Raw genomic sequence first — 13618 nt, forward strand, 5'->3', positions numbered from 1 at the left:
TCAGCTCCAGGATTAAAGGGTGACTAAGGGTCTAAGCTTGAGGGTTCCACCAGTCTCAATCCGACCAGACCACTAAGCCTGGCTTCTTTAATGATTTTGAGTTGTGTTCCACCTTTTTCCTCAGTGGGTCCACTTTGGTGCCCGCACCCCACGCCCAGCTCACTCAGCACGAGTGGATTTGTCATGGCTGTCGGCCCCACCACCAACTTACCACAAGGTCTGCAGCCGGCACATCGGGTGCTTCAAGCCTTGGCACAGCAGCCTCAGCCCCACGTCCTCCAGGGCGTTGCCTGTTAGGTCTAACTCCACCAGGTGCTGGTTGCTGCAGAGCGCAGACGAGATCTCCTCACAAGCCCCAGCCTCTAGCTGGCATTTTCTCAACCTGGGCAAGAGGAAGCGGTTCAAGAGGGCGCCATCTTGGTTTTCTGCATCTTGGCCTATTTCTTCACCCAACACGTGTGCATCCGGATGTTTCGGGCCAACGATATTGAGCGGAAGCAGACTTCTTTTCCAGCACGGAGCTATCAAACCCATCAGCCACTCGGAGGGAGAATATAGGGAAAGACAAGACTGTCTGTTCCAGCCAAGATTTACAATCTTGGCAACCCCATTGAGCAGTGTTTCCCAAAGTGTGTGTGAGGGGGGTGGGGGTGGGGGGATTGGGAGGGGAGGGGTGTGCTAGAGGAGTTATTTATTTATTTGATTTTGTGAATCGGAGTTGTAAAAGCCATCTGAAATATTCATGCAGAATTGTCTGAGAAGCCCGTTTCTGTTTTATTTACTGCACAGTAGAACAGCCACAGCGGATTAGTTCTACAATACCCGTAACAAAAGCCCAACAGCTGATGCATGTGATGTTAGGAGGTGACAAAACAGTTAAAGTATGCTGCTGGCTACAGGCAAGCAGTCAGCAGATGCAGACAAAAGGGTTTGTGACAAGAATAACTCTCTCTCCAAGGCGAGCAGTGAAGAGTATCCAAAATACCAATACCCTTTTCTCCTTGACATTGTCTTCTCACAGTCAGCATTTTATTGCCCTTTTATAGTATTAAAGAAAAAAAGAGGACGAAGGGGAGGTGGAGGAAGAAAGGAGACCCCCACACAAACGAATTCACCCAAATGCCAGCCCGGATTTTACTTTTTATCAGTTAGCTGCCCCTGCTGCACGTGTTTCCTTTTTCAATTGCCCGGGTGAAGGAGGTTGAGGGGTGGGGGGAAAGTGGTGAGGTGGGGGAGATGGAGACACACTGCAAAGATACAAGATACACAGAAAAGATGGACTCTTAATAAGATGGCAATCTATTGATAAGGCAGCTACATCATTTGAATCTTTGGCTATTGGTGAGGAACTAGAGCAAGAGGTCTATCTCTGTCTCATTCTCCATCCATTTTGGCAAATATTACTGCACCAATGGAATTAGGCCAGAAGGCTGCTTTCTCATGGGGACCACGGATGTAGGGGTGTCCACCCAGTAGTGTGAAAGGGGCACTGCTTAGGTCCCCTGCCTCCTCCCCTTGCAAGAAGCCAGCGAATGGATGGGCTTATGGTTATCTCAGAGGTGTGAAAAATCAGCTGCTCTGTCTCCAGAAAATAGGAGAGGCTGTCTTCTTTTTAACCTTTGTAATTCCCTTCTATTCTCTGTGACATTCATTCAGCTGCCAAGTGCGTTTGGCAAGGTTTGGGCCGGCAAGCACACTTGCAGTGACCGCTAACCTTGGTATGTCCTGACACTTATGATGAGTATCTGCAGGACACAGAAGGCAGGCAGCCTGCTATGTCAGGCTTTTATTATGTACTGCAGAGGCTAGGGACTGTCAGTTTAATAAAACAAATCATCCTTGAAGGTAAAGCAACTGGGAAGAGGAGGAAGAAGAAGGGCAACAACAAACAAGTGTCTTTGCCACTCATTCTAATGACAACAACAACAACAATAAAAAGAAGGAAAAATAACCACACAGCACCCACTGTGACTTGAAGACCTCTCCCATTTCTCCCATTCCATTGGCATCCTCTGGGCATCCTCCCCTCTGAGGAGGCACAAGCACACGGAACAGTGATGCAGTTGGTTGATGCCCACAGCCAGCCTGGTTCAAAGTCACCAGCATCTTTCAGTGCCCTCAAGACACTGAGACCGCCCTCCAAGCATCACAGTAAAGAGAGACAACCCCACATAAGGAGAGGCTCCCATAGTGAAGTGTGGTTATCCACACAAAGTTTCCACTCTCTCCTGAAGAACCTTCAACAAAGCAGCGCCCACAATAGCTTCAAAGTTCAAGCCAGAGTCTTTGGAAGCCTTTTGTGTTTTTTGCCCTGTGGCATGTCCAAAGGCATGTCCTCCCTCCCCCTTACCCGCACTACCCCCCCACCAGCCAGTATTGTCTTGCATTCCAGGGACTTGATTGACTGTTGCCACCTGATGCTGAGGAGATAGATACCGGAGGGTTCATGCTGCAGATCATTGGGTTCTATTAAAAGAAACCTAGATAAGGGATTACTTGTCACTAAGGGATTTTCTGCAGATGTTTATTAGTGATTGGAAAGCCATTAGGTGTGAAGAGGTGCAGAAAAATATGGACCTAAATCGTCTGATCCTAAATTCTGAGACCAGCCCTCTCAAAAAAAAAAAGAGGGTCATCTTTGTTAAATGGAGTTGGGAGTATTTTCAAGCATAGAGGGCAAGGTCTTTCTTTCCATTGTTCCATGGGTAATCTTTCTGCCCATGGATGGAGTACATTGGCAACCTCTTAGAGGATCAGCTGCTCTGAAACATGTGTGGGGAGCTTCAAAATTTTATCGTGGAAAATTACATGATCTTTTAATTCCTGTTTTGAAGCCCCCTGGTATACTTCTTTTGTAGCGACCAAAAAAGATGAGGTGTTTCAGGCTGAAAAGATGCCCAGTTCATTGCCTGACTATTGCTTCAAGGGACTCGCTCGAGTACATAAGCAAATCATTCCATTTATTCAGAAAAAGTTAATCCCTTCCCACCCAAAACCTGCTAGCCCAAGCCTCCTGCTGGGACTCTTTAGGCCACTCCCATTTATGTTATCACCACCAGCTCCTCAGTGAGGAGCCCTGATGGGGCGGTAATCCAACACCCTGTTGCTAAAGGTTGGTGGTTCAAGCCCACTCAAAGGTTCTTCTGGAAAAAAAGACCTGATTATCTGCTTCTGTAAACAGTTGTTGTTATTGTTGTGAGGTGCCATTGAGTCTACTCCGACTCATACTCTGCCCCTCCACTTTACCAAACACGATGTCCTTCTCCTGACAACACGTCCAATGTATGTATGGCAAGCCTCACCATCCTAGTCTGTCTCTAGGAGCCCTCTGGCCGAGCTTTTAAAACAAATAGGCCTATCCTTTTAGCAGTCCGTGTTACAGCACCAGAAACCCTATAGAGCAGCTCTGTCCTATAGAGTCTCTCTGAGTCAAAATTGACTTGAAGGTGCGCGCCAATCACAGCTTCTCTGTGCAGTGTTCTCAGTCACAAGCCCGCAGCTTACCAGGATGTGACGCCTCCTATGAGTAGCGCCTGCTGACATGCAGTGGTTGAATTCGGGGATCAGCTCCAGCTCTTTAAACTCAGTCACATGTGATCGTTATTTGAAATATCCTTCTTTCAAGTACTGAAATGGGGGTGAGGGATATATGTGAGTCAAGGGATTCCATTAGCATCACTACTGAGTGACTGGACTCTGGACCACACTAGGTGACACTATCAGAGGGAGTGACATCAAAGTGTCTGCTTGTGAATGTTTGCACAGGGTTTCAGCAGACATGTATTATTTTTCATAAAACGATCCCTGCAGTTATAACAACAAAAATTCTTTTGTAAGCCCCACTTCCATGTATGAATAAACTTACAAGGTATATGAATAACTCCAGTCCCTGGAGAAGGAAGGGTGCCATGCTTGGTCAAGTAGAGGGGAGCACCAATGAAGGCCCTCAGTGCGCTGGGTTGGCACAGCGGCTAAAAGACTGGGCTCAAACCACCATTGTGCAGGTGGAGCAGGGCTGGGCCATGTTTCGTGCTGTTGAACACAGGGTCACGGTGAGTCTTGGCACCTAACAGCAACAGCAGGACTGCAGGCTCAAACGCTGTGCTTCTTTATTTCCTGAACTTTCCATCGCTCCAGTTGGAGCTGTCACTATTACCCAGTTTCTATGAGGCTTTAAGTAACATTTTTGTTATCGTCAGTGTTTATGATTTTGTCCACATATCTAATATTTCAGCTACAACATTATGCTAATTAGTACTTGTGAACCTATATCAATACATTTTTGAGGATCAAATTATAATTCAAGGAAAAGAAGGAGAAAAAGAGTTTTCAAACATCTGTTCCATGACTTGAAATGTTTTAACTACTAATGCGTATCATTACAAAACAATTTTGTTGATAATATTCAAATAATATAATAAATATTACCTTTAAGCAATGTATAACTATACCACATCTTATTCGATGACTAAAACTGGTCACAGGTATTACTAAGGTTCTGTGTTGCCTGGTGCTGGAGGAGGTCCGTGGAGGTGATGGCACCATGAGGTACTGCCCTGGTGACACAAATAATAGCACCACGTGACTCTGTTGTATTCTACAGTAAAGCAGAAAGCAAAATTGCATTATGAACTGCATACCTAGTGAGTATGCAAAAGATGGACAAGGGGTGAAACTCTCCCTTCCATTTGGAGACCTGGTTTAATTTCTAGCCAATCAACCTCCTGTACAGGAGCCCTGGTGATGTAGCGGTTACTTGCAGAGCTGCTGACTGGAAGGTCAACAGTTCAAAGCCACCAGCTGCTCCTGGGGGGAGAGATGAGGCATCCTACTCCTGTTGAGTGTCGAAGTCTCAACAACCCATGTGGGGCAGTTCTGCCCTACCCTATAGGGTCACGGTGAGTCAGAACGGACTGAGGACAGCGGGTTTGTTTTTCAGCCCCTCATGCACAACCGGCACTATCTGTCAGAAAAGGCTTGTGAGTTGCTGAGATGCTAAACAGGCTTCATTGGCATTCCAGACTAATGAAGGTCTAGGAAGCTAGGAAGAAAGGTCTGGTGACCTACTTTTAAAACTCAGCCAAAGGGTTTTCCCTGTGGTTGACAGCACCCAGTGTACAGCTGATCATGGGAACGGTGCGGGGCTGGGCAACACTTCATTCTGGTGCTGCTGTGAGCCAGTCCAGTGGCAGCTGGCAACAACAATCAGGGCAACGAAGGGGGTCCTTTGCTGGGCGTGGTGGGGACAGCACAGAATGGAGAGAGTGGTCTCTTACTTACAGACACAGGATACGGTCATGGAAATTAAGCAAGTGAAAAGGTAAATAGCACCAAGATACAAATAAAAATATGTCACGGGATAGCCTACGAGAATTATCACAGTAAATGAATGTTTCAAACAGCACAGAACACCCTAAGAACCGTGAGCACGCGTGGTCATCAACGTTGTGGAGGCTGCCAGTGAATTCACCTGCATTTGTTCTCAGGCAAATCCTAGAACTATGCTTTCTTCCTTTCTCTAGTGTCGAGATGTTCTAAATATATGGCCCCCCTCCTACAGTTTCAAACAATGCCCCTGTTCCTTTGTCCCCCGGTGCCCCAGGCCTCCCAGGGCCAGGGGGGTGTCCTTCCAATGTGTGGGGCCTCTGGCTTCTCTGACTTCCTGTGCAGCAGCTGCACATGCGCTCTGCCCTCCAAGTGTCCTACCAGGACAGGCTCAAGGATCACAGACCCTCCCTGGGACTCTGTCGCCAGTGGCCAGTAAAACCACGCTTCTGGAGGGTTTGATAAGTACTTTAACTCATAATACAGAATTAATGATCTGACACATAACTCCCCCGCCCCCTCAATGCCCAGCAAAAAAGGAGTCAACAACGTAAAGCTGAAGCCCTGGCGGTGTAATGGTTACACGTTGGGCAGCGATCCACATGGTCGGCAGTTTGAAACCACCAGCCGTCCGCAGGAGAAAAACTGGGCTTTCTCCTCCCGCGAATAGTTACTGTCTCGGCCACCCACAGGGGGCTCCCAATGAGTTCGCATGGACTCGATGGCAGTGAGCAAGGTAATGCTAGTTACCGGAAGTCAAAACACCAACAAAACCACATTTCATGAAAGCTTTTAGCTAGCAGCACCCACACCAAGTAGTTCCGGTGGATCATTGCACGACCTGCTTGGTCCCTAGCCAGGTTCTCGCCCTCACAAGTGCTCCCTTAGGAGGAAGAAATGTCACCTCATGCCTCTGGAGTTCCGTTCGTCGTAGTGGGTAACACTCCCTTGGGGCGGAGTTACCAAGGCTTTGGAATGGCCGTTTCTGTCTAGTCTTAAAGGTGAAAGGCGGAGTTATCTGGTGAGAAGAACAGAACAGGAACATGTTAAACATGGAAGGATCTCCCTTTGGCTTGGCTAAGCTGAGGGTTGGAACTGAGATGAAAATTTGTCCCAGTATAGATGTGTTTACCCGTTCAATTCAAGGACTTTTTTTTTTGCATGTCTCTGCACTTAGTGTAAAAAATAAAACATTGCTAATGTACCCCCACCAAGATAAATCTATCAAGTGTCATGGTGTACTTGCAAAAATATGAGTTATGAAGGGATTCTCCAAATCTATTATCTTGATGTGTGGAAAGATAGGCCTTGCTTTACTCTGAATAACTGACCAAGAATACCCACGTGAATGTATCAGTAGCTACGACGTTCTTTAGTTAGAAGGCCAAAACCATGAACTAAACAAGAGAACACAAGTTGCTGTGGAAGAAAAGACTTAGCAAACTGGGATTCTAAAAGGAATGCTTGGGGAGTGTTATCTTGGAAGATCATCACCTGGAACAATTCCCTTGATCTTCCAGAGCCTCCATGTTCTCATTGTTAAACGGGGGTAGTAATAGAACTGACCTTATAGAGATGCTGGGAGAATTGAATGACATAACGTGCTCAGTACTCAGTTGTGCGCCTGACATGCAGAAAGCACTCAGTAAATGCTACTTAGTATTTTTTAGCACTCTCGTGGAACTGTCTGAACTTTAGATAAAGTTGTTCCTGATTTAGAATTTTAGGATTTGGTACCAAGCTGTATTTTGTGACTGAGTTATTAACAGCTTTATCTTACTCCTTTATCACAAGGAGAGCACCTTACAGTGTGGGCTACTTGAAGACACAGTTTGCATTTAAGACAATAATTCTAGGATCCTGGAAACAGATATTTAGAAAGTTGTTTGTTGGTTTGTTTCAAAAATTCAAAGTGTGATTTTATATTATGTTGAAATAGAACGATTTGTTGTTTCACTTGTGAGAGCACATTTTGTTTCCATCATTTAAGTAAGAACGAAAATCCAATTCGAATTCTGGAAAAATTATGTGGAGGCTTTCTTCTGGAACACACCGCATACAATAAAGCGATACACCCAGCAGTCACATTATCCTTTAGTTTAGCCCAACAGACACAGCAGACACCCCGCTTTTCCGTGGGTCTGTGTGAGTCTTCTGCACAGGCCTCTTTCTGAAACCCCACAAAGCTGTCAACTCCGCGTTAGGGTGCTGCTATATATAACAACTTTACCTAAGCGAATGAGGCAGCCACTTTTAGAAAACGCAGGTGCCATGTAAGCCCTCTCTGAAACGAAGAACTTAGCTCAGTTTCCTTTGAAAACCAGGAGACTTGAAACTGAAAACTTTATTAATGCCATTGTCTCCTTGTATCAGCAGGTTCCAGAGAGATTCCTGGAAGTTGCGCAGATCACATTACGGGAGTTTTTCAATGCCATTATCGCAGGCAAAGATGTCGATCCTTCCTGGAAGAAGGCCATCTACAAGGTCATCTGCAAGCTGGATAGTGAAGTCCCTGAGATTTTCAAATCCCCAAACTGCCTACAAGAGCTGCTTCATGAGTAGAAACTTCAGCAACTCTCTTTGAATGTATGAATAGTAACGGTCCCCTTTGGATATCTAAGTTATATGTGTCTAAATTGTGATTTCATATATATGTGTATGGGAGGCATGGATATGTGATGAACTCAGCTGGTAATTCCTCCTCTCCATCTTTCTCTCATTTCTTTTGTTTTCCATTGCAGGGGGAATATATAGTTTATTTTTGCCCAAGGCTCTTAACGTTTGGGACTTAAAATAGGGTTAACTTTCAGGGAACAGGAATGTTGATGTGTGCAAAGTCTACATTAGCAAGGAAGGCATTGGTGAACGACACCTCTGCTTGAGGGATGGCGGATTGCAAATGGCAGTTAGCCGAGGGGAACCCAATGACAACACCATTCAGCAGCCGTGTGTCTCATCATTTGACTGCTATGAAAGACAGAAAAGTCAATGGAACGACTTCATGGACTTCATTGTTTCACTTAGTGTAGACTCAGTAAGTGGACTTTTCTTGCCTGTGTGAAAGTAATACTAATAGCAGCTGAACCACTCCCTTCCCAGAGGACCAAATTCAAACAGAGAAAAAAACAAACCACTACCCACAAAGTGTGCCCGGAGAGAAACGGCAGACACCCCCAAAAAGTATCAGTTTGTTATGGAAGCAAAGTGGTGGTGCGCAGCGCTGGCTCTTCCCAACGGAGACGGAAAATTCCTGTGTGGTCTTCTAGCCACCCCTCTAAATTGGCCTGTATCATTCTTCACGGAGAAAACCCCTACACTGTTGTGTTCTTACTTTCCTCTTCGCTTCAGATAGTAAAGCTTACTCATATGCCACTCTGCCCATATGTTTGAAAGGATTTTTACTTCCTTGTCATGTGTGACACTATTGTCCCCCCTCAAACACTATTTTCTGAATGCCTTTCTACAACAAGGTATAACGGATAATCCCATCTCGATCAGGCCATTCCTGCCTCCACTAGAAGTTTGCTGACAGCTGTTGGCTAACTTGATCTTCACCTCCTCAGAGGAGCACATATGCCAATGACCTACTTTTCAGAAACGATCCCACAGCACCCTGTTGGACATTCAAAGTGGTGACAGTCTAATTGTTTCTTCATTTTAGATACAGCGTTTTTGAGTGATAGATAAAGTCTCTTCTAATTCAGAAGCTAAAATTGACCAAATGTGAGCAGTCTGGCTAGCATAGGACAATGTGCAGTGAGTCCAAAAACCGCAATTTCTGCACACCTGAGAAATTAGCAGCATTTCTGCTTTCTTCAATGATTCTCCTCCTTTTTTCTCCCTTCTCCAGTTTGTCAAAGGTGACGTCCCATACCTGCTGTTAAAAACCATCTTCGGGCAATGAGCACTTGTCTTTGTTTTGTTTCTTTTGCGTGTAGATGCAGTAAGAATTCATTGTTCATTTTGATAGCGTTGTAAGCCCCTCCCCTCAGGTAATTTGATAACACTTTCCCTTTAAAAAATGACACAGAAACAAATTGGGAATTTACATCACAGAGAACATAAATACTTTTTCTTTTCTTGTGAGTATTTTTTTTAATGCCAATTTGACTTTGGAGAATGCAAGTTGACCCATGTGACTAAGAAGCTGACCCACTCTTGGTAATTTAACATCATTTACAAATTCTGCTGATAGACAGGAATGTATGAATACAATTATTGTCAGCACAAAGCCTTAAAACCTGCTGACTTCAAATTAAATGGTGCAGTCCTGTAATGCCCTGTCATCATTCGGGAGCCTGGTCGCCTCTCACCGTGAGGACCGAGCAGGCAATGGCATGGGCTGGGGCTCCAACTGCTTCACTCTTGACCTCAGCCTATAAGATCTCCCAGCTCCTGCTCTCCCACACCACGCACACACAGTCCTTAGAGCCGATTATTCCTGTTGCTTAAGAAAAAGATACACAGTACATTGGAATACGAGTTTTTTTAAAAACATAGGATAAAACCAGGAAGTGCAAAATTTGGAAGCCATCATAACTTGTGGTCCCACTCTCGACTTCAGGTGCAGAGAGCAGCCTCATTGTGGTGGTCAATCTCAGTCCCACACTTGGATCTTTGCCGTTCGGGGTTTGTCTTATCAGCCCTGGGTCCTCATCTGCAAAGTGAAAGGCTAAGCCGGCCCGTACTCGCCTGTGTAGACAGATTGACAGGGATCTTCTTGATCTGAGGCACATTCAATATTGATTCCAGAATTAATTTGGATTTTGAGTATTAGATCCCCCTGCCCCCGCATTTCTAATTTAAACAGGCAAATGAAGCAAAGGGTATGTGTTCACAACCAAATGGCAACGACACCCTTATCTACTGATAATATCCTCTCCATGTTCGCCGAGGTAGAGAGATCATCGCAGAGTAGAAACTGCATCATCTGAACAAACACATCTTTGTTCTGAAACTAGATGGCCATCACGCTGCTTTTAGGTGGGTTGTCCCCTTTTACAAACAAGAGTTCTTGCGCCTCCCCAGTACATCATGTTATGGCAAAAGCCCGTCTCTCCAAACACCTAGTAAATTCATAGTTAAGAAACAAGGCACTGTCCTTCCAATGTTAACTGAACCCTCTTCAAAGGACAATTGGCTACTTGGAGGAAGGCAAACTTTCTCTCATGAGAGGGTGACAGGTGAGAGACAGTTTACACAGAGGGGGGACCCTACAATCCATATGGAAATACCACATTACCACTTCTTTTCTTCTAGCACTAAATTATTTTTGCATCTTGAGAGTGTAGTCTGTGCCTAGACCTAACCTGCACCAGTGGGGGGGAGTGGATATTCTTAAATCCTTCAAAAATACCAATTGTTGTTGTTGTTTCATCCCCCAGGAGTACCATTGTTCTTGTGCCTTCTGTGGCTTTCAACTTCATCTTTTTGACTTTAGTTTCAATTATACAGCTGCAATAAACACTAGGTTGGTTTTTTTTCCTGGCTGTTTGACATAATGTTGATAGCTATGCATATTTTGTGTCTTTTTAAAAAAACAACAAAAAACAAAGTGGGAGAATACATTTTTGAAGAAGAGAATTTTTAGCACAGTTTGATACCGCAAATTATTTTTTTCCTTAAATTGTTTGAGCAGCATTCAAGTTTTGAAAATTCTTGTAGAAGCCAATTTTTTGTAACTGTGGTGCAAATCTTGTGTTTTCTTAGCCTAATGAAAAGTAGTATAGAAGCAATATTTCATACCATGTGCTATATATGTGTGCAGATATATGTGCACAGGCACATATATCCACACATGTAAAATATACATAAATATATGCGTGTGAAGTGGAAAGCTTACCTTTTCCTATCTAGATTTAAGAACTTACTTTAAACATTTGTTGTTTTGTGAAAAAGATGTTCTATTTGCAACAACAAAACATTTCATTCTTACTGTATCTCTGGCTGTTTAATGGGGCCATTTCACATTAAATGGTGAGACATGTGGAAGATGTTAGAATATAGTCATTATTTAAGGATATGTTCACCCACATATTCCCAAGGTTTGCTTTGTGCCTCTGAGTATTATTTAATTAAAGTGTTTTCTGTTTGCAGAATCTTTGTTACTGTACTAGGGATGTGGGTGAAGATCATTTTTAAAAATCTAAAGACAAAACAAGAGAAAAACAAAAACAAGACAACAACACTACACCAAGAGGGGAACTTTTATAGAGTGATGTAAATATGTAACCTCATGGCTGTTGTTAGGTAAGACATGAGACTTTAATAAATAACTACATTCTCACAGCATCTGTTGAATTTATTAGGAGCACTACAGTGACTGTATAGACAGTTGAAAGCATTCTTGAAATCCTGCTCTTTACTTTTAAAAGATAACAGTCTCTTTCATCAGATGTCAAGGGCAAGGGCAATGCAGTTTCTGTAAATTTATGAACTTTCTTTTCTGTGTACATGAAGACATGTTTAATAAGTAATCCCTCTTCCCTCCCCCATCTCGCCTCCCAGTGGTTAACATTAAGTCATAAAGCTAAAGATTTGGGGGCTTAAAAAATAGGATGCCTTCTTCCCAAGAGCCATCCAAATTCCATTAAAGAAAAAGTGGTTTATGGACCCTTTGGAAGAATCACTGTACATTTGAGGACAGAGCAGCCTGTCTTTGCCACGTATATGACATTCATTGGTGTGAATTGTACACACGCTTCCTTCTGGTACAAACTGTGTTTGCAAATTTCAAACAGCATTGTTTTCAAAAAGCTCCCCTTAAAAAAAAAGTAACTGGTTGATCTGAGTTAGCAGTTACTATATTGCACTTAAAGATAAGGTAGAAGGAAATACCGTTTTCTGGAGAATGGTTGGTTGTAAACCACCTATTAAACTGCAGTTGAAATGTTCACTTTTAAAGCTGGGACCCAAACTGGTATTTAACCTTTTGTAGCTTCGTATAAGTATTCTTTTCAGAATATCACATACCTTGGAAACATCAGGACTTTGAATCTTGTCAACTGAGCCTTCTCTCAAATCAGATCCCCCCTAAAATGCATAGGCAGGATCTGAAAAGGCAAACAGGCTGGCCGCCTTTTGTGAAACCGTGTTCATTTTGTATTTTGTGCATACTCAATTCCTCTATCCGGGAGAGAGAAAGCATCCTAAAATAGTATCTGACCACTTCCAAATTAGAATGAGGAGGGGAAAAAGTATTTGGGGTTGGTCTCAGTACTACCAAAAGAATGAAAGATTGCAGTTTCCCCAATACTTCCCAGCCATTTCTCATATGTATATAGTTACAAACCGTGATAAAACACTGCCTTTATGTTATTTAGCAATATGTTGTAAATAGCATTATTAAGCTCTTTTTTGTAAGACCCTTTGATTGAATATAGTACAATAACTCAACTGATAAAGTCAATTTTTGATTTTCTTTTTTTTTTTTTAGCTAGAAGCGATTTCAATTGTGGATTTTTGTTGTTGTCTATTGTTCTGAAGACTTTGCATAATTTATTGGTTTAATTTATCCTAATTTATTTGATGAAGGTGTACAATTTTGTATTACCAAGGATGTACTGTAATATTGATATGATAAAAAAAATGAAACTCCCTGTCCATATTAAAAAGAAAATAAAAAGGTGCAGTAGACAATTAATTTTCAAGTCAAAGTACAAAATTTAGTTTGGCAGCTACTAAATTTTAAAACAGGAAAAAAAAAGAGAGTTGTTAGGGTCGGGGTGGGGGTGGGGGCGGGGTTCTACTTCGTGTGTTTTAAGCTTTTGTATACTCTCCAAACTTTTACCTTTTTGCTTTGTACCACTTAAAGGATACAGTAGTCCAATTGCCTTGTGTGCCTTCCATCTTCTCTTAAACTGAATGTATGTGCAGTATATATGCAAGCTTGTGCAAAATAAAATATACATTACAAGCTCAGTGCCGTTTGATTCTTTTGTGTTTGTTTTGCTTCATTTGGGAAACGTGTGGCACTTCATTTGGGGACCTGTGTTCAATCATAGGCCAAAAGCTGGTTGCGACTGTTGCTTCAATTATGCAGTTTTCCTTTCATTACAATTCTTAATGATACAAGCCTACCACCAAGGCGGGAGCCCTGTGCAGCGCTGGTAGCACAGTGGTTATGCATTGGGCTGCTCACCACAAGGTCAGAAGTTTGAAACCACCAGGCATTCAGTGAGAGAACAGATGAGGTTTTCTACTCCCCTAACGAGTTACAGTCTCAGAAACCCACAGGGCCAGTTCTCCCCCATCCTATAGGGTCGCTGGGAGTCAGAATCTCCCGATGGCAGGG

The 13618-nt window shown here is 43.3% G+C and overlaps 1 protein-coding gene across 4 annotated transcripts in view; it reads left to right on the forward strand.

Annotated features, from left to right (window-relative positions):
- The window catches only part of PROX1 (prospero homeobox 1), a 59008-nt gene extending 45964 nt beyond the window's left edge, over positions 1-13044 (forward strand). For 2 of the 4 annotated variants that reach the window (XM_045298062.1, XM_045298061.1), the window contains exon 5: positions 7699-13044. In XM_045298062.1, the coding sequence (XP_045153997.1) occupies positions 7699-7887 (189 nt within the window). In that variant the 3' untranslated portion in view covers positions 7888-13044. The remainder of the gene's footprint in view (positions 1-7698) is intronic. The other 2 variants (XM_004699887.3, XM_045298063.1) reach the window with 1 other exon arrangement.
- The last annotated feature ends 574 nt before the right edge of the window (positions 13045-13618 follow it).

This window comes from Echinops telfairi, unplaced genomic scaffold (genome assembly GCF_000313985.2).
Source record: "Echinops telfairi isolate 266 unplaced genomic scaffold, ASM31398v2 ScPeMD7_7424;HRSCAF=8462, whole genome shotgun sequence".
Lineage (NCBI taxonomy): Eukaryota > Metazoa > Chordata > Mammalia > Afrosoricida > Tenrecidae > Echinops > Echinops telfairi.